The 22,040-nt window shown below is 49.2% G+C and overlaps 1 protein-coding gene across 1 annotated transcript; it reads right to left on the reverse strand.

Annotated features, from left to right (window-relative positions):
- Positions 1-6,332: 6,332 nt before the first annotated feature.
- LOC139055550 (uncharacterized) lies at positions 6,333-7,894 on the reverse strand. The gene is made up of 2 exons (XM_070533058.1): positions 7,335-7,894; positions 6,333-6,898 (listed from the first exon to the last, which is right to left on the reverse strand). Exons 1-2 carry the CDS (start codon positions 7,711-7,713, stop codon positions 6,333-6,335), a joined length of 945 nt encoding a protein of 314 aa, XP_070389159.1. The 5' UTR covers positions 7,714-7,894.
- Between the last annotated feature and the right edge of the window lie 14,146 nt (positions 7,895-22,040).

The raw sequence follows: 22,040 nt of genomic DNA on the forward strand, positions 1-22,040 counted from the left end.
TACCGGGTTTAATATATGCCGACAATATTGTACTGTTAGCAGGTAGCCAGGAAGATTTGCAAACTCTGGTTAATTACTGTGGAGACGAAGGAGACAGTTTAGGTTTCAGTTTTAGTGCAGCAAAGTCCGGTGGGATGTTTTTCAACGATACAACTGATCAGGAGCTTACAATACAAGGCCATGAAATGCCCCGAGTGGCCGAATACAAATATCTCGGGGTATGGATAAACAAAGGGCAGATGTACATGGAAAAGCACGAACAGTGTTCTAATCTCAGTGCTGACGCCCGTTGTTGCATCTGGGTCGCAAACCCCATGGGTAGCGTTGGCCTGGCGGCCTGGAGCACAACTGGAAGCATCCGAAGGTCCTGGCAAAGCATGAGTCGACTGCTAACAGAACAACTTGTTTATTCTTGCATCGCAAAAGAGCAGCCGGTCAGGTCGACCGAAGTGGAGAGACGGGAGAGCACGCTTCCCGACGGAAGAATTCGGAGCCTCTCTCCTGGCGTCCGGGGGCAGCTGCTTTTATACTCTCGGAGTTGAGGGCAAGAGGGAACGTCACGGGACGAGGCCACGTGACGGCGGGGCACGGACAAGCTGAGAGACATGTTGAGACGAGTGTAGTGACTCATCCGCCGGGCCGGTGCCGGTCAGACCTCCTCGCTGCACACTTCGAGAGCTCCTCTCCCCGGCTGCCGCGCTTTGACAAGCGTGGGCACACACACACACACGCACACACGAAGACACGTGGCACTGAAACATGCCTGGACGCGCTTGGCGGGGAGGCGTTGCGGCAGCTCCGAACGGGCCAAAATGTCCACCGCTTTGAACGAAGCCCCGGCGTCCGTTGCATCTGCGGCGAAACGTAACAGACCGCCCCGCCGGGGGAAGGAGATCCCGATGGTCAGGGGACTGCATCCGCTGTCCGAAGGGATGTCGCTCGATCATGCTCATAAAGGCCGATCCACACGACGGACCAAATTGCTCTTTTGGACCGCGGTCCGCGCATCACGTGATAGGACGTCACCAGTTCGTGCGTACCGCCGTTGGCCCGCGCAGGACCGCGGCCCTCGCGGTCCAATAAAGGCCGATCCACACGACGGACCAAATTACTCTTTTTGGACCGCGGTCAGCGCATCACGTGATAGGACGTCACCAGTTCGTGCGTACCATCGTTAGCCCGCGCAAGACCGCGGCCCTCGCGGTCCAACAAATCGCCGAGGCTTTTCCCGCTTCCGTTTTGGCGGCGGACCGCATGACCGCAGCGATTTTGGCGTAGCCAACGAATGTTGTCCAGCACCAGCGTGTCTTCAGCCAAATTAAATCTAGTTTGCGGCTCGGTGAAAGCCAGTCGTTTCATGTCCGCCGTTCCGCCTACACGTGCGTGCAGGAGATATATTTTTAAACAGCATGTGCTCTTGGAGTGACGACGAGGTTTTTTATTTTGTGTCCCTGGTTGAGCAGTTCCCGGCTTTGTGGGACTCGAGCCGGAATGATTACAATGACAACGCGAAAAAGCGTTACCTGTGGAATAAGGTAGCTGGAGAGATGAACGAGAACTACCCGGAAAACGGACCGTATGAAGTGGGTAAGTTCTTTCTGCGAAAAGGCAGTCTTTACTTATTCATAATGTGAGTTCGCGAGAGTGTCATTTGTCATTGATAGGCCTTGCTTCTTCCTATATGTCATAACACTACGTTGAGTGTGGCTGCACGCCGATTTTTTCGAGCCACTGACATTGCGTTCGCGCACAGACAGCAACTTACACGTGAATTGGTGGGAGCACTACCTAAAGGATTGCATACGTGCGGCGTTCGTGAATGCCTGGTGGTTTTATAGTTCCCTCCTCACCTTGTCTGTTCTTAATTTTGTTTGCCCACGCGCAGTCTCTTTTATACCTAATCATTTTTTATACAGGGTGCCCAAGCTAAAAGTAGCCAATGTTTTAAAGGCGAAGTGTGCTAAGAGGCTCAAACCAACTCAGTGGTGTCGAGTCTTGCGTATCCTGGTCTGCGGTATATTTTTTTTATTTACAAAATCAGTTAATATAAAGTAATTGCCAAACATCTTAAATATTGCCTTTCCCATGAAAGTGTCAATACGGAAGTTGTAGTTCACATTTAAAAATGGTCGACTGAAGTGTTTGCAACTAGGTACCATTGATGGAGCTTCTTGTAATTGCCTTTAAAGAAAGCCGGCGAAATATACCGTGTGATAGCACCACTATATTTCAGCACTCCCAGACGACTGATCAAGAAAGGAAATCCGCATATCTGTACAGCGGTTCCGGGACGGGCTTGGCGATTCCAGTGGCCACAAAGTACACGCCAGCAACTCTCGCTACTGAAATATTTGATCGCGAACGAATAGAAGAACATGGCAACTGCATTTTCCTTCCCGATTAAACAGTTCTGAGGTCAACATTTACTCAATCCCGAGCTCCTTTCCTTTTCTTTTTTACTTGCCTTGTGTGTTCGTGCTTCATTTCACAAGTGGGGCGAATTATATGTTTATGCCACGTCACGTCGAAGCGCCACACACCTTCATCACCGCGCTTGCTCTGTGCGCCCGATCGCGACAGGGTACGCGAGTGAGTCTCGAAAAAAAGGCATGCAAACAATGTCCTTTACTGATCGGTGACGCATTTTTGCAGATGTGCTGAAGGGCATCTTCGCCAATAAAAGGCGAACCTACAGAAAGGAAAAAAAGAAAGTCCGCACGACAACGAGCGGCCAGCCTGCAAGCGAGGTGTATTAGCCCCGAGAAAGAGGAATGGCGCCCTCTCGCGAGTGACGTCACGGCCAGGACGCCGCTCGGTCCGGCTCGCTCGGCTGCCGCGCACGCTCGTTCCCTTCGTGTATGCTTGGGGTATAGGCGGCTCGAGCCGTACGTATTGAAGAATAAGTCGGCTTCTTTCAGCTGCCATACCTTAACCACAGTTTCTTCTTCAAAAGCGTGTGAGTCGAGAAACTTTGCGGCTTGGATATCGCAAGCTAAGTAGCGTTAAAGGGGTCTACTAGTTTTTGCAATGCATATATGCGCCGTGTCTATCGGTAAATTTTGACTAAAAAATGAATATCTGCAAATTCAACGCGCGAAGTTGTGTATGATGCTTCGCTAAATACTTAACATTCCTTTAGTATTTAGCTATGAGAGGTATTGCATTTTACGTGGAAGAAAAATTTGGTAATTGGCGTCAACATGTTATCCGATGTTAGAAAGAGACTGCCCAGCGAAGCTGTCATCATGATTCCTATTACTCTGTGTGTTGTCCTATTCAAATATGGCCATTCATGAATGCGTAAAAAAATAGTTAGGCGCGCATTTCTTATGAAAATGTTTGCTGCTACTTTCATCCCCCTCTGAAACAGGCCTCCAAAAAACGAATTGCTCATGGCTGATAACATGACAGCGCGTCATGTAGAGTATTTACATAGTTAATTCACAAACACCATAGTAGCAATCACCTGAGAGAAAAGTTTCGTTGTTTAGATCGAGAGCCACTCAATTGAAAGTGATGAAATGTATCATAGTGGCCCTCAGTAGCCTTTATCGACAATATGGCACACCCCTGATCACGTAACGGTAGCAATCGACTGTCCGTATGGCGAGGCACGCTATGTTCGCGAAACCCATCAGTTCACTTCAACTTCGAATTAAAACCATAAAGCATTTTTTTACAGCGCCAACTGGAATGGCTAAAGTATTCTCGAGCTACTACTACGCAGCTTAGATTGCCTACAAAAGGAAAATTCAAGCACCTTTTGTCTCACCATGTCTCGATCCAGCGTTATTTAATTATACAAACGGATAACTAGTCGCTTCGTCGGTACACAAAAGAGAACCTTGCAGGCTAATTTAATTTTGCTCCAATCCAATCTCAAACATTCATAAAGAAAGCACCACAAGCCTTGCATATACTTTCACTTGATTTCTGACCCTCCACAGGGCGAATTTCTATATCTTCAATATGTCCCATACTACTAGTCATCGACGCTTCGACTGCTTTCTGGCTGCAGCTATGCGGTCCAGCAGGCATACTTCACTAAAAAAATTGGGCCGAGCAGCCTGTGTTAGTTTGCCAAACAGATTCGTCATGTATATTCCTCAAGCAACAAGCACCAGTAAATTTCTCAAGTGAGTTTGATTTGATTTGATTTTTTTAATTTCCATTTACACACACACATGTACAGAGGAGTGGTAAATGGAGGTGGATGAGGGAAAAAAGGCGCACAGACGCGGCTTGAGTAACCTCACCCTCTTAGGTACAATATGGCTGCATGGGGTAACACATCAAGCGCCATATAAATTACATTTATATAGTAGCCATAAAACATTGCAGTTATACAATATATGAAAGCACAGTGAAATATTTCCACGATAACAATGCAAAACACACTGCGGCATTGAAATAAATAAATGATATACACTTGGTAACATAGACACAAAAAGAGGAACATAACATGCATTATTAATCATTAACAAACGCGCTCTAAAGAGGTGAGTTGAACGTGTAGCACGGAAAAGGGAATATATATTGGTACATTCCTATTTTTACTCTGCAAATAGCTGTAAGCCTTCATTAACTTTACTTCAAATTTCCGCCGCTTAAAAAAAATAAACACGTGAAGAACCGCCTAATGTTGACAAGCAGTTAAAGAAGCAAGTGAGGCGCGTAGAATCTAAGCTCCAGTATTAGTTAAGTCACCGTGCTACTGCCGAGCGTTTCTGTGAGGAAATGCAAAAATTCGATATTATACAATGAACTACTCGTCGTGAGCAAACCTGTTTTAGCGGAATAAAATCAACGTAACTGCTGTAGAAGTCATATATAGCCAGCTTTGTGACATAAGTATGTTGCACCGCGGCAGGGATGGTATCATAACTGGATTCCTATAGGCTATGCTTTTGCGATTGTCGATCCGCGTATGAAAAACCCGCAATGGGCTGGTCTGCGTCGCTTCGGCTGGCACTGTAGCGTTGCCTTCGAGAGCTGCATTGTTGTCTAAGAAATTACCTCTTTGAATAAATGTTCGCAAAGGAAGACGTCGTAAAAATATATTTGAGACGACCACCATAAGTATACAAGCAGAGAGAACGAGGACGAACAAACGAAAACACCGCAGAAAGCGCCCGGACAACGCCCGAACTGTAGCAGACGACAGGCGCGAGTCCGTGCCCTGACGTCACGCGAGCGGCGCTCGCAGCGCCGCCCGTGTTCGTTCTCGGGGCTAATACTGGCAAGTGGATTTTCTTCGCCGCGATGCGGTTCCTGGATGCTGTTCCGGAGCCAAACCACCGATTTCGCAGCGGGGACTATGGCAGCTCGGCAAGTTCAGCTATAGAGGTATTGTATTTCTGTGCATTGCTGTCTCTGCGCATATAGAAAGCGAAATTCCAGGAAAGATCAGAATGTTCCCACAGAGTCCCCCATGCCCTAAAAACATGGTTTCTGCAGGCCCTCGTGCGAGTTGCGAGCAAGCCCAAGGTTGACGACTGGGCGTGTTGGTATAGCATATCAGAGGTTGGATTGCGCAATATTTTGACGAGACACACAGAAGAGAAGAGAGTTTGCAGCAAACACATTTTGCTGCAAACCGTCAGGCAGATGTTCACTTGTACAAAGGAGGATTCTTCGCCTTTTTCACTGCACAAAATGTGGAGAATGCAATTGCAACTTGGAAAAAATATTGCAGGCTGAGGCACAAACATTGCAATATGCTGCGCTGTTTAGACCATGGCTTTTGCTTCACTGAGTTGTAAATAGGGCAGCGACATTTGTCACAAGCTGGCTGTCTTGTTTTTTTTTTTGCATTTAGAATTACAGCAATGTTCCTAACTTTTCCATAACTATGCGACTTCGGCACATAGACCTGACAAGTAAGTGCTATAGCCCAGGACGCATGCAGCAAGTTTCAGTTGCTTCGACGTATCGTCTGTGAATGCCAGTATTCAAACTGAAACAAGGCGGCAACTTATTTCATGCCAACTGTGAAATTGAAAATAAATTATGGGGTTTTACGTGCCAAAACCACTTTCTGATTATGAGGCACGCCGTAGTGGAGGACTCCGGAAATTTCGACCACCTGGGGTTCTTTAACGTGCACCTAAATCTAAGTACACGGGTGTTTTCGCATTTCGCCCCCATCGAAATGCGGCCGCCGTGGCCGGGATTCGATCCCGCGACCTCGTGCTCAGCAGCCTAACACCATAGCCACTGAGCAACCACGGCGGGTAACTGTGAAATTGTTGCATTTTGCATTGCAATTGCATTTTCTTAGGTAAGCATATTCAAAGGCCTTATAACGCCCTCTAAAATACAAAGAATCAAGCTTAAGATGCATGCCTGTAATTAAAGATCCGCTGATCACCCGACAGGCTGCTACCTCCATACGGCTTCATCAGATTCTTCCCGATTGGAAATGCGTCATCGGCCACAAACACGGGGGGTAGGAATAGACCTGGTCCAACTTCCACATGGTCTGGCAAGTTTGCTCTGTTGCCTTCCAATGCCTCCCGTAGGGGTGTGGTCTGCCATACTCCTGCATCGCCTCGAGCACCGGGCACACCAACGTCAATGTAGGTAAATTTATAATTTGCATCCACAGCAGCCAGAAGAATTATGCTAAACGACTTTTTATAGTTAAAGTAAAGGGACCCAGAGTTGGCTGGTTTGGTTATGCAGACATGCTTCCCACCTATTGCCCCCACACAGTTTGGAAATTGCCAGTTTTCGTCAAACCCCCTAATAACGTACCGCCAATCTTCAACTGTTTTTGGTGACTTCATATAATCTTTGCTTAGCTTATGATAGATGGCCGAACATGTTTCGGGAATGAAATCGTTGGCGGTGGAGTGCCCGACTCTGAACTGGCGACTTAGGGAATGGTGGCTCTCACCTGTAAATAAATAAAGGTGAGGTGGAAGGACCTATTTAGATTGCCGGTAGAACATACTGGCGCATGCAGCCAAACTAGACTAAACGTGGGCAGTTTATGCAGGCACGGCAGCTGGGCAATCGTTTTGCTTTTTTCTTACTGCCGATGTCAGCGAAATAGTGGCGTTTTAGCTCCTACAAACCCCACTTCACTGCATGTCGCTGAGAATGTATAGAACGCCAAGACTCAGCTCTCCTATAAAGAAAATAACTAGCTGCGCGCTAAACTGTGGCAACACATAGAGCATCTACGTTCGGCTGCTGGTCTTGAAGCCGCATGTTGCACCCGGTGCTACATTTCAGTGCAATTGGCTGTAAGAAAGTACACGAGGCGCAGCCATGGCAATGAGAAGTCATGTAAGGCCGCAACAGCCCAAACCAAGACGAAAAATGCTTACCAGATGCAAGGTAACGCAGCGTTGCTTGCAGCTTCGTCGCCGGCTGTATCGGCTGGCGCATGACAGTCGTCTTCCGTGCTATCCTAGGCCCCACGCGCGCGAGGAGTTCCGCGAACTGCTCCCGGCTGACGCGCAGGAGCCGCCTGTACTCAGAAGGGTCGGACACTACCAGCTCTTTGAATAGTTGGTTCTGCAGGCCGAGCTCCTTCCTGCACATCCAATCCTTCACCCAACACGACCTTTTTGGGGCAGGGTAGTAATCTTCTTCGTCCACGCAAAGAGCCAACGCCATAGCGGCCAAACGACGTTTCTGCTCCGCCTCCATTTCGACGACTTCTATTCGCGATACATGCGCAGCATGAGCGCGAGGGATTGGCATGGTTTCGCGAATTTGTTGAGTCGCGAGCACTGCGGCCGAGAGTTGCTGGTTGATCTGCTCCGCCGTCTGCTATCGCGGTCCGCCGTGTGGATGTGCTCTGCGCCGGACCGGACCGCGCTGGGCCGTGACCTTGCATCACGTGACCGATCGGCCCGCGGACTTGGTCCGTCGTGTGGATCGGCCTTAACCGATGTCGGTCGTCCCTCGCGTTTCTTGAGCGCAGCGCACCGAGAAGGCCTCGTTCTCACGTTCAGGTTCACACAGGACACTGCAAAGTGACTTCGGGAGAGTTGCCATTTTTCTCTCGTTCCCAGCAAGCGTTAGAACTACGCCGAGACTCAGCCGCTCAGTCAGCAAGCACGGCACAACCCTCACTAAGCCATGCCAGGCTCTTTCCCCTTTTATACTACTGCCTAGTTCCTTACAGTAGTCTAGCAGCACTCAGAACGCGTCCACAAATTGGAAAATTGCACTAGAAAGCACATCATCACTTTGAAACACTACACAAAAGCAATATGTTAAAAATCCTGCCTCAGGAAGAAAAACATCAGTAACAAACAACTCTGAGGCTGATTCCCACGTTAGGGGCTTCGACTTAAGCCATCGGCGTTCCCGTTGAGATTCCCCTTTTTGCAACGCACCTCAAAGGAATATTGTTGCAAAGCGAGGCTCCAGCGCAGGAGGGGGCCATTTTTGGGAGAGATGGTCTGCAGCCATTGGAGAGGGCAGTGATCCGTCTCAATGATAAACCTCGAGCCGGCTAGGTAGCATGACAATTTCTGAACGGCCCACACGAGACACGCACACTCTTTTTCGGTGACGCTGTACGCCTGCTCACGACTGGTCAGCTTACGACTAGCATACAGGACGGGGTGTTCCACTTCTCCATTTTCCCGTTGGCACAGTACAACGCCCATGCCTCGCTCACTAGCATCGCACTGAACAACGAACCCTTTTGTGTAGTCTGGCGATCGTAGCACAGGCTGGCTTGTTAGGGCGCTAAAAGCTCTTTCCTTCGTCTCGTCCCAGACGACTGTTTGAGGCTCTGTTTTTCTTAGAGCATCAGTCAGGGGAGCCGCGATATCAGAGTACCTGGGGATGTACCTCTGATAGTAGCCGGCGACACCTAAGAACGACCGAATATCGGTCTTCGTGCGCGGTTGCGGGAAGTCTCGCACAGCGGCCACCTTTATTTCAGAGGGGCGGCGAAGACCCCGTGCAATCACGTGGCCGAGGTAGACAACCTCGGCCTGCGCTAACTGGCACTTGGGAGCCTTGACTGTCAAGCACGCTTCGCGCAGGCGGGTTAGCACTGCCCGCAAGTGTGCCATATGCTCAGACCAGGATGCGGAGAATATCGCTACGTCGTCTAGATACGGCAAAGCGAATTCTTGCTGTCCCCGCAACACTTTATCCATGAGGCTTGAAAAACAGTATGGCGCGTTCTTCAAACCAAAACTCAACACTTTAGGACGGAATGTTCCCATTGGTGAAATGAACGCCGCATACCTACTAGCCTCTTCTGTAAGTGGAACCTGCCAATAACCTCTGACAAGATCTAGGGTGGAAATAAACTGAGCGCTAACTTTCTCAAGGCGCTCCTCGATGTTAGGGATCGGATAAATTTGATCCTTAGTGATGGAATTAAGCCTGCGGTAGTCGACGCAAGGACGAGGTTCCTTGCCCGGTACCTCACCTAAAATAAAAGGGGAAGTATAATCACTCTCACCCGCCTCAATAACACCGAGTTGTAGCATTTTCTTTACCTCAACCTCCATAATATCATGCTGTCGGGGTGACACCCGGTACGCCTTGGATCGTACTGGCTCTGGGGAGGTAAGTTCTATGTCATGAGACTGGGATACATAGCGCAAAACATTTTTCACAGGGACAAGCAGAACACAGGACGAGCGCTAACTTTCAACAAATGATTTATTGCAGCTGGTGAGTATATATATACTCACTGGGACGCCACTACAATAGAGCAGACTGAAGGGAAGGAGGAAAAAGACAGTCATGTGACTACTATGCCCAAAAATTCAAGCTCTTTCCTTGATAAAAATATAGACGGCGTGCTAACGCACTCTTCACCTGCTCTGGCTATCTCAGCTGCTTCCACAATTTCCCTCGTAATCTTATTCCTGTGGCGATAGACAACAACGGTTCGTTCGAATAGCGGGAAGCATGGAGCCTTCGCGTCACACTTTCTACAATGGGCAGCCAGATGCCCATCTATTGCAATGCTCTCCACTTTGTTGCTATGCTCCGCCAGACGCACGTTTAAACATCTGCCCGTCTGGCCCACGTAGTACTTCCCACACGAGAGTGGGATCTTATACACAACGTTACGGGTGCATGCAACAAATGGATCTTTGTGCGCGGTAGCGCAACCAGGCTTTGGTTTCCTCATGGGACAGCTCATCACACTCAACCTCAAGAGTTTGTTAGGTGCTGTAAACAAAACGTTTACACCAGAACGTTGCCCGACCTTCTTTAGGTTGTGGGAAACCTTATGAAAGTAGGGAATTACGGCCACTTTACGTTTTTCCCTTTCTTCTTTCCTTTCTCTTACGTAGTCCGCTCTCTGCTCATCGCTCATGCGTGAAGTTAGTTTCTTTTGACGATGCAGGCCTTCAGCAACCGAGATAATGATATGTTTCGGATAGTTCGCTGCTTCCAGACGAGCCACCTGCTTACTAAGGCCTTCATCTAGCAAGTGAGCACATGACTTAGATAGAGCGCATGACAGGAAAGAACGTACAATGCTTCTCTTTACGAGTTTAGAGTGTGCCGAACTGTACCTCAAGGGCGGCTTGTTAGCTCTGGGCTCATATACCCAACACACGTGTTCGGCTTTGAAATGCAAACGCAAGTCTAAAAACCTGATATTGCCTTGCGCAGGAAATTCAGTAGTGAACGTAAGTGGCCTATAATACTCATTGAAAGAGGCAAGAATACAGCTAACAGCAGGGTTTGAACAGTCAAAACGGCAATCTACCTGAGAACTGGCAGCTGGAACAAGTAAGGATCTATCTAAAAATACCAAAAAAATCGTCTACATATCTAAAAACCTTAAAAACTCCCAAATCACCCACCCGCGCGGCAAAAGCCTTGTCACAACGAGCTAAAAACAGGTCACTTAAAATGGGCGCTATGCAAGAGCCTATGCAAACACCCTACTTTTGCAGGTAAATGTTATTGTCAAATTGGACAAAGGTAGACCTCAAATAAAATGATAAAAGCTCTAAAAACTAAAAAGCTCTAAAGGACAGGACTCTAAAAGCTCTAAGGACTCCAAAAACTCTAAAAAGGACAGGCTCCACACTATAGGTGACGCCGACGTTCCTGAGGATGTTCACCGAATTCTGTGCCTCGGTCCGAAATTCGCCGTTCAGCCTCGGAAGGATCCCGCTGAGCTTCTGACTTGCGTCCGTGATGTGGCTAAGATGGCGCCTGTGGAGGAACGTGAGGCCTGTGTTTCTCAGGGAGTCAAGGTGCTCTCTTGTGGCGGACATGAGCGCACGGGTGACCGCATCGGCCGAGTGGCGGCTTCACTTCGGGAACGCAGGCTATGTGTCCTGCCTGCGGACAAGGAAGGGGGTTTTGTGGTGCTTTCACAGGGTGTTTACCGTGATAAAGCCTGTGCTGCGGTATGTGCTGTCTTTAATCCTATTCGACGTGTTTCGCTGAAGAAAGTAAAGTTGCGAGCTAAGCAGATGTGTAAAGACCTTAATTTGGAAAACGTTGCAAAGAAAATCAATGGCACTGAAGGTGACTGCCTAGAAATGTTTTTCACCGCTAAGACCCATAAGGATGATTGTCCTTTTCGTGTCATTGTTTCTGAATCCGGGACGTGGCAGAAGTGCGTCGCAGAATTCCTGCAAAATAGCCTGAGACTCCTCAACGTGGCGGATCCGTTTCTTACCAAAGATTCTTCAGATGTGATCAACTTTTTAAATGGAGCTCACGGCCAGTGTTTAACTGCATTTTCTGTGGACATAAAGGATTTGTTTTATTCATTGCCACATGAGGGTTTGCTGCGCAGTGTTGAGGCGGCAATAGATGAGCACGGCACTGTCCTTTTTTCTAACGCTTGTGGTGTTAGTGTGGCAAGGTTTTTAGAGCTTTTATCATTTTATTTGAGGTCTACCTTTGTCCAATTTGACAATAACATTTACCTGCAAAAGCAGGGTGTTTGCATAGGCTCTTGCATAGCGCCCATTTTAAGTGACCTGTTTTTAGCTCGTTGTGACAAGGCTTTTGCCGCGCGGGTGGGTGATTTGGGAGTTTTTAAGGTTTTTAGATATGTAGACGATTTTTTTGGTATTTTTAGATAGATCCTTACTTGTTCCAGCTGCCAGTTCTCAGGTAGATTGCCGTTTTGACTGTTCAAACCCTGCTGTTAGCTGTATTCTTGCCTCTTTCAATGAGTATTATAGGCCACTTACGTTCACTACTGAATTTCCTGCGCAAGGCAATATCAGGTTTTTAGACTTGCGTTTGCATTTCAAAGCCGAACACGTGTGTTGGGTATATGAGCCCAGAGCTAACAAGCCGCCCTTGAGCTACAGTTCGGCACACTCTAAACTCGTAAAGAGAAGCATTGTACGTTCTTTCCTGTCATGCGCTCTATCTAAGTCATGTGCTCACTTGCTAGATGAAGGCCTTAGTAAGCAGGTGGCTCGTCTGGAAGCAGCGAACTATCCGAAACATATCATTATCTCGGTTGCTGAAGGCCTGCATCGTCAAAAGAAACTAACTTCACGCATGAGCGATGAGCAGAGAGCGGACTACGTAAGAGAAAGGAAAGAAGAAAGGGAAAAACGTAAAGTGGCCGTAATTCCCTACTTTCATAAGGTTTCCCACAACCTAAAGAAGGTCGGGCAACGTTCTGGTGTAAACGTTTTGTTTACAGCACCTAACAAACTCTTGAGGTTGAGTGTGATGAGCTGTCCCATGAGGAAACCAAAGCCTGGTTGCGCTACCGCGCACAAAGATCCATTTGTTGCATGCACCCGTAACGTTGTGTATAAGATCCCACTCTCGTGTGGGAAGTACTACGTGGGCCAGACGGGCAGATGTTTAAACGTGCGTCTGGCGGAGCATAGCAACAAAGTGGAGAGCATTGCAATAGATGGGCATCTGGCTGCCCATTGTAGAAAGTGTGACGCGAAGGCTCCATGCTTCCCGCTATTCGAACGAACCGTTGTTGTCTATCGCCACAGGAATAAGATTACGAGGGAAATTGTGGAAGCAGCTGAGATAGCCAGAGCAGGTGAAGAGTGCGTTAGCACGCCGTCTATATTTTTATCAAGGAAAGAGCTTGAATTTTTGGGCATAGTAGTCACATGACTGTCTTTTTCCTCCTTCCCTTCAGTCTGCTCTATTGTAGTGGCGTCCCAGTGAGTATATATATACTCACCAGCTGCAATAAATCATTTGTTGAAAGTTAGCGCTCGTCCTGTGTTCTGCTTGTCCCTGTGAAATTTTTTGCGCTATGTATCCCAGTCTGAATGCTTCCCACCAACACGCCCAAACTTCTTCCCTGCTATGTCATGAGTAAGGACAGAAGTCCTACCAGGCCTCTCAGAGAACTGACCTTGAAACTCTTGTAAGAGCTGGTGTAGTTCGGTTTTCTGCTCAGGCAACAGCGGTGCTTTACTGATTAAGTCACTAATGACTTGATCGGTGTCTTCCCTGTTCGTCACTGAGCCTAGTCCCGGAAGCTCTTCGGGAACGTTTACCATCATACACACCACTGCTTCCCGTTGCTTATAGGGTTTGAGCAGATTACAGTGGTAAACTTGCTGTGCTTTCCCTTTTCCTGGCAGACTCACCACGTAGTTAACGTCCGACAGTTTTTGAACAATTCGTCCTGGGCCCTCCCACTGCACGTCGAGTTTGTTTTTTAGCGATGTGCGAAATATCATGACCTCATCGCCCACCTCAAAACGACGGGCCCTGGCTGTCCGATATAATAAACCTTGGCCCTCTGCTGGGTTTTTGCCATTGCTTCACCTGACAACTCCTGTGCCCTTCTTAAGCATTCGAGGAGCTTAAGCACGTACTCCACCACGACTGGGTCGTCGCCCCTGCCTTCCCACGATTCTCGAAGCATGCGAAGCGGAGACCGCAGCGAGCGACCGCACACAAGCTCAGCTGGCGAAAACCCCGTAGCCGCATGCGGCGCGGTCCTTAATGCAAACATCACCCCAGGCAGACACAGCTCCCAGTCAGTTTGATGTTCAAAACACAATGCTCTCAACACGCGCTTCATGACGGAGTGGAGCTTCTCAACGGAATTCGACTTGGGGTGGTACACTGAGCTGTGCAACAGCTTTACCCCGCACCTTACGAGAAAAGTTGTCGTCAAAGCGCTAGTAAACACTGTGCCCTGATCTGATTGGATTTCCGCAGGAAAACCGACTCGCGCAAATATGGACAGTAGTGCATTGACTATCTCAACTGAGCTGAGTTCTTTAGGCAGCACTGCTTCAGGGAACTTTGTCGCTGGGCAGATCACAGTCAAAATGTGTCTGTACCCCGTGGTTGTCACCGGCAGAGGTCCCACTGTATCAATAACGAGCCGTCTAAAAGTCTCCGTAATGATAGGTACCAACTTCAACGGCGCCCTCGATTTGTCCCCTGGTTTGCCCACCCGCTGACAGGTGTCACATGTCCTCACAAAGTGGTCGGCGTCCCGAAAACACCCTGGCCAATAGTACTCTTGCAAGAGACGGTCCTTAGTTTTCTTAACTCCTAGGTGACCGGACCACGAACCCCCATGGGACAAGCGCAACAGATCCTGACGGTAGCACTGAGGCACGATCAGCTGATCGAACTCCACTCCCCTGCGGTCTAGATACTTCCGGTACAGGACCCCACCTCTTTCCACAAAGCGAGCATTTTTCTTGGCGATACCTTCCTTGACAATGCAGCGTATGTTTTCTAGGCTGCCATCCTTCTTTTGCTCGGCTATCAAAGGCGCCCGGCTGACTTTTAGAAACCTATTAAGTCCGTCTGACGTAGGCGCGATGAGCAAGTCTGCAGATAGCTCTTCTAACTTTCCCGCATCGGGCATTTCCTCTCCAGTATCTGGTGCCTTCAACGCTACAGGCTCAATTTTATTTAGTTTAGACGTGCTCTGAATATCAGCTTGCTGCGCCTCTGACCCTTTCTCATTGTTCGGCAACGTCGGCCCCGCAACTACCGCCTTTGCAGCGAGCTCCCGAACCTTCGATCTGGTTAGGGCCTGAACGCTAGCCTCACCAAACAAAAGCCCCTTCTCGCGCAGGAGGTGATCGGACCTGTTCGAAAATAGGTACGGGTACTGGGGAGGGGGGGGGGGCAGCATAGATGAAACCGCGGCCTCCGTCTCAAGTGCTCCGAAAGGTCCTTCAATAAGCACTTTTGCTACGGGCAGACACACGCTATGAGCTTCCACGGCTTGCTTGATCTATGCGCACTCGCCCGTGAACATATCGGGTTCTACGTAAGAGGGGTGAGCTACATCCATTGTAGCTGCGGAATCGCGAAGCACTCGGCACTCTTTCCCGTTCACAAGGAGGTCTCGCATGTAAGGCTCGAGAAGCTTCATGTTCTCGTCAGTGCTGCATAATGACAAAAACACGACTTTTGTTTTTGTTTCCAGACAGTGCGCCGAAAAGTGACCCGGCTTCTGGCACGTATAACAAGCGCGCGCTTGCCTCGTCTCGAACCGCTTTCTGCGTTCGGCTTCGGTTGCCGCCGTCTCCTTACGTTCCGTCGGACTGCTTTCACTCGCATCCGCACTACGTGTGTCCCCCTTTGCTCTCATGGGCGTGAACTTCGGCCTCTCAAACTTGGAGCCAAATTCACTCTTTTGAACGCCCTTAGCTCCGCGAACCCGACGCGTCACAAACTCTTCGGCTAGCTCAGCGGCTCTAGCCACCGTACTAACGTCTGGCCTATATAAGACCCAGTACCGCACGTTCTCAGGTAACCGACTATAAAACTGTTCCAGCACGAAACACTGCAGAACTTTCTCGTGGTCACCAAACGCTTTCTCTTCTTTGAGCCACTCCTGCATGTTTGACATTAGCCTGTAGGCAAACTCTGTATATGACTCACTTCTGCCTTTCTCATTTTCCCGAAACATCCGGCGGAACGCCTCCGCTGACAGCCTGTACTTTTTTAGCAGACTCGATTTCACTTTGTCGAAATCCTCTGCCTCCTCTCTCTCCAAGCGAGCGACTACGTCGGCCGCCTCGCCGGGTAACAAAGTGAGCAAGCGCTGTGGCCACGTTTCCCGAGAGAACCCCTGCTTCTCGCACGTTCGCTCAAAGTTAACCAGGAACAAACCAATGTCCTCTCCAAGCTTAAACGACCGCATCAGGTCAGTCATTTTGAACAATACTCGTTCTCCTGCACCGTGTGCCTGACTTCCATTACGAGCGCGTTCCGTCTCTACCTCGAGACGCTTCATTTCCAAAGCGTGTTGACGGTCCCACTCTTCTTTTTGTTTCTCTTTTTGTTCTTTTCGTTCGTGCTCATCTTTCTCTTTCTGTTCTTTTAGTTCGCGCTCCCGTTTCTCTTTTTGCTCTTTAAGTTCGCGCTCCTGTCTTTTTGCCCTCTCCTCAATGGTCTCAAGGCATTCCGACAGCTCGTCATCCTCAGCTTCTAACTCAAGAATAGCCCTTAGCAGTTCTGGTTTTCTGAGTTTGTCTGAGACATCCAGACCCAACTCTCTTGAAAGCTCCAGCAATTTCGGTTTGCGCAACGACTTCAAATCCATGGCTGCTCTGAATGCTGCTTTCTCTACTGCCTACTATTGTCTTACCGCAAACTAACCCGGCAGCAACGACAACCACAATTACCAGCTCTGTTTTTGACACTAACAAAAGCCTGGCAAAACTCAGAAGAAGAAAGTCCCGCACTCGCCAAACCTCGCAGCCAAGAATTCAGCGCAGTCGTTCCGCTGCAGGCAACCAGTCATCACACAGGGCTCGTTGCACTGCTCCTGGATGGTCGTTGTGCTGCTCAGCATACAGTCAACCGCATATCTTCGCTGCTGGCCTCCGTTGTCGCGATCTCACCGCTGGCAGACAGTTGTTGTAATCTCAGTGCTGACGCCCGTTGTTGCATCTGGGTCGCAAGCCCCAAGGGTAGCGTTGGCCTGGCGGCCTGGGGCACAACTGGAAGCATCCAAAGGTCCTGGCAAAGCATGAGTCGACTGCTAACAGAACAACTTGTTTATTCTAGCATCGCAAAAAAGCGGCCGGTCAGGTCGACCGAAGTGGAGAGACGGGAGAGCACGCTTCCCGACGGAAGAATTCGGAGCCTCTCTCCTGGCGTCCGGGGGCAGCTGCTTTTATACTCTCGGAGTTGAGGGCAAGAGGGGACGTCACGGGACGAGGCCACGTGACGGCGGGGCACGGACAAGCTGAGAGACATGTTGAGACGAGTGTAGTGGCTCATCCGCCGGGCCGGTGCTGGTCAGACCTCCTCGCTTCACACTTGGGGAGCTCCTCTCCCCGGCTGCCGCGCTTTGACAAGCGTGGGCACACACACACACACGCACACACGAAGACACGTGGCACTGAAACATGCCTGGACGCGCTTGGCGGGGAGGAGTTGCGGCAGCTCCGAACGGGCCAAAATGTCCGCCGCTTTGAATGAAGCCCCGGCGTCCGTTGCATCCGCGTCGGCTATACCGCGCGGCGTAGGCGAAACGTAACAACAGTCTCTCATAGCAAAAGGGCGAAGAGATGCCGGGATAATGAAACATAGGGCATTGTGGGGGTACCAGTGCAGGTATGAGGTACTGAGAGGTATTTGGAAGGGAGTAATGGTGCCGGGGCTTACTTTCGGGGATGGGGTCCTGTGTTTAAGGGCAGAGGTTTAGTCGAGGCTAGAAGTAAATCAGAGAGCTGTGGGAAGATTAGCACTAGGTGCCCACGGGAAAACCACAAACGAAGCAGTACAGGGGGATATTGGGCTGGGCATCGTTCGAAGCACGGGAAGCTCAGAGTAAAATCATATACGAAAAACGCCTGAGGAAATTGGACGATAACAGGTCGGCAGCTAAGGTATTAAATACCTATACAGAAAGAGCGTTGACTCGCAATGGCGGAAAAGAACTATGAAGCTAACCAGTAAGCGTGCCCGACACGAGGACGGAGAAAGACAGAGCATTAAACGACAGGTTAAAAACACGGAAGGTAAAAATTGGATGAATTCAATGGAAAAGAAGCATAGGGTGGAACTATATCTATAGTGGAAACAGCAGATTAGCAAGGAAGCGTTTTATGATAACTTAAGAGGCAGTGCCCTAGCTACTCTTTGAAGCTAGGTCAGGGTGTCTCAGAACGGGGAGCTATAACAAAATTTAACGAAGAAGAAGACACATGTACTGTGTGTGGTAAATATGTAGAAACAATGGAACACCTCATACAAAAATGTGATGGTATCAATCCCGATGTCGATGCGGCCACAGTAACGCTCTCTGAGGGCCTATGGTTCAGAGCGTTCAGAGATAACAACAGTCATGTAAATAAATATGCGGCGGAAATTATCAAAATGCGATTGGAGGATTGGTGACTCAAAAGCAGAGAGGTGACATAAGGTTAAAAGGGTAGGAAGACGTATTTAATGAAAATCGCCCATTTTAATAACACACAGCACAGGTAAACAAAAATAAAAGGCAAAATAGAAAGCTGAGCATGGTGGCAACTACCATCACCCCGTTTCAAAGGGTACGCTCCTACCTTCCATCCATCCATCCACTTTGTTTCCCGCTGGTGCCCGCACGCCTGCCGACGCCTGCTCTGCTCTGCTGACACCTTGATCGCTACGAGACAGTCGTATTTGCTTTGTGTGTTAGTAATTTGATCAGCTTTATGCGGCTGTGCGATGGGAAAGTGCTTTGTGCCCTTCTTACTTATTTGCAAACCTGAGAAATACAGTCTCATCATGATGTTCTGCCCGGGACTGTACATACCTTCTTGGTGGTTACATAAAGCAGCTGGTCCATCAATTTCTCTACCTGTGCTACATGGGGTGATTACACTGCTTGAAAACATGCTTGTAAGTAGGTTCCATTAGGTGTACAGAACATAAAGGACCGCGGAATCACTCCGTTGAAACTGGCGCAGCCACGTCGGCAAATCGCCTTCACCTCATGCCGCACACGGTTTTGACTGTTCTTTTGAGACGTACACGAAACATATGAAGCCTTTTCGGTAATTCATGGAAATAGTATTGCACATACAATGTAAGTGAAATCAAAGCACCCACTGTAACTATGTAGTATCACGCTCGAAATTTTTAGGAATGCGATCGAGTGCTCGGAAAGAATTTATATGCTGCATAGTCTGCAGTCGCCTGGAATGTGTCAAGGTATGAGGGGTTTGGCATGCGCTATCTGCTTGTAGCAATACCACGCAAATAAAGCGGTTTAACTGTAGAGCTACAATAAACATTTTTCTGAAAATATGCCTCCCGTAAAATTTTGATCGGGACTTCTACGCGCTGCTTTTTAACACAGGCTGAAACAAAGACGATACACGGTTATTTCACCCCGCCCGGCGTTCTTTAAAGTGGGCATATGAGAGCCGTCAGTGAACACATATTTGATGGACTTTGCGCGGGCGGCTGGAGTTACAGCTTAAATCGGTACAGGGGCTAGCGCAGCAAATTGCGCGTCCGCCGTCTGATTTCAGGCGCCTACGGAACACCGAGGGCTGTTAGGGTTGGCGTCTGACACCACGTGGCGACAGGAATTTCGTCCGACCTTCTACCAGGATTAGTCGAAAAGAGGGTTGACTTCTCCTGCGAGGGTCAATGTCAGGCACCTTGCGCACAAAGGGCCTTCTACCAGGATTCGTCGAAAAGAGGGTTGACTTCTCCTGCGAGGGTCAATGTCAGGCACCTTGCGCACAAAGGGCCTTCTACCAGGATTCGTCGAAAAGAGGGTTGACTTCTCCTGCGAGGGTCAATGTCAGGCACCTTGCGCACAAAGGGCCTTCTACCAGGATTCGTCGAAAAGAGGGTTGACTTCTCCTGCGAGGGTCAACGTCAGGCACCTTGCGCACAAAGGGCCTTCTACCAGGATTCGTCGAAAAGAGGGTTGACTTCTCCTTTCCTTGCTCGGTAATGCAGGAGGAGGGGCCCTCTCTCTGTGCCTGTCACGTGACATCGACGGAAGCAAGATCCCGCCCACACTTGTAGAGAGCCTATTTAAGGGGCTCCAAAATGTACTTTTATATACTTCATGCTTTTCCTATTTTCTTTCAACTACCTTTGAATAAGCCGTGCAAGTTTCGCACTAGCAAATCGTCTCGCCCTTGCTCGGTCGCCATGGTCTACCGAATGCCTGCAGCCCGCCGATAACGCCACGCTACCCAATAAGTAATGTCGGTCGAGCTTCGATATGCAGGCGCCGCTACTTCTCGGCAGCAGAACGGTACGCTACCCTGGAGTACGCAACAAACTGACAGGCAGCGATTGGGATACGGAAACCTGGAGACCCCAACTTGGACGACAACTACGATATCGTAGGCTCTTCGTCCTGGCGACAACGTTCGGAAGGAATGTGTCTGGATCCTCACTGCCTATGGTGAGTGCACGGCTTTTCTTCACTGAGATATTACTTGGCTTTTACGTATTTTTTGGAAAGTACATAGCAGTGATTTTTCTTTAAACCGTTGACGGAAGTTTGAGTACGTCAAGGTTGTATAGAGTGAAGGTTTAGCAGCACTAAGGGCAGCCATGAACTTGAAGGCACTAAAGAAGCCGGAATTGTTGAGCTTGGCCAAAGAGTTGGGCCTCCGAATTGCCGAATCAAAGAGAAAGCCGGAGATCATTGAGGCGATTGAAGCGACCGGGGCAGACGACGAGGAACTGACGGAATGCCTAGAGGGCATTAAAGAAAGAGAGGAAGAGCGCAAGTGCCTAGAGGAAAAAGAAGAGCGTAAGCGCCTCGAGGAAAAAGAGGAGCTCGAGCGGGCTGCACGTGCGGCAAAAGAAGAGCGCGAGCGGGCACCACGTGAGGCCAAAGAAGAGCGCGACCTCGAAATGAAGCGCCCAGAGATTGAGCTCTTGAAAGCTCAAAATAGCGAAAGACCTAGCACAGAGGCACGTGAAAGCGAGCGCAGAATAACAAACTTGATGGCACCCTACGCAGTAGAAGGGGACATAGCTCTTTTTCTGGTAGTTTGAGCGCACGTGTGAGAAGGCAAAATTCGCGAGAAACACGTGGCCGCAACGCTTGCTTACGTTACTGCCACGTGAGGTAGCTGATAATATTGCCCGCATGGGGAAAGAAGAAGCAGAGGACTTCGATGAAGTCAAAGCAAATCTGCTTAAAAAGTACAGATTATCAGCTGAAGCATTCAGGTGAAAGTTCAGGGAAGTCGAGAAGACCAAGAGTGAGTCATATTCAGATTTTGCATACACCTTGGAGGTAAACCTGAAGGAATGGCTCAGAGAAGAGGGTGCACTCGGCGACGCAGAAAAAACAATGCAATGCGTTGCTTTCAAACAGTTCTACCGCCGGCTGCCAGTAAACATCAAGCATTGGGTTCAGGATAGGCCAGGCGTAGACACTATCACGAGAGCGGCCAATCTCGCTGAGGAGTACGTAACCCGCCGTGCGTTCGAAGGCAACGAAGCTCCTAAGAAGGAGATGACTAAATACAGAGCCGACAAGCCAGAGCGTTGGTCGAAGTCGAATCAGTATAAATCAAAGGAAAGGTCAGATTCAGTGAAAAGTAGTGACGAGAACAGCAAGGGAAGGGAGTATTCACCCGAACAGAGGACAGAAAGGCAAAAGAAAAGGGCTTTCGAGGCCAAGAAACCAATAGTTTGCTGCAACTGCCAGCAAACGGGGCATATCTCCGTGGGATGCAAAAATCCCAAACTAGTGTTGATGTCACTAACTAGTAACGAGGAAAACCTGAAATTGCTAGAACCGTACATTCGAGACCTCGTGGTAAACGGCAAACCGTGTAGGGTGCTTCGCGACTCATCAGCCACAATGGACGTAGTGCACCCGTCGTACCTAGAGGAAGGCCAGTTCACGGGAGAATGTGCTTGGATAAGGCAAGCCGTGGAAACCTCCAGGGTTTGTCTCCCTGTGGCCAAGATTCGTATCGAAGGACCTTTTGGAGTACTAGACACTGAAGCTGCCATCTCGGCACATCTCCCGCCCCAGAATCCATATTTGTTTTCTAACAAATCTGAGGATTTGCTACGACGCAGGGGAATCGGGTTTAGTGAAGGGACAGTGCAAGCCTTAACTCGTTCCAAGGCACGGGAGCTCGCGGCCAAGGCAGTGTACGAGTGGCCAG

This window comes from Dermacentor albipictus, chromosome 2, assembly GCF_038994185.2.
Source record: "Dermacentor albipictus isolate Rhodes 1998 colony chromosome 2, USDA_Dalb.pri_finalv2, whole genome shotgun sequence".
NCBI classification, from domain to species: Eukaryota; Metazoa; Arthropoda; class Arachnida; order Ixodida; family Ixodidae; genus Dermacentor; species Dermacentor albipictus.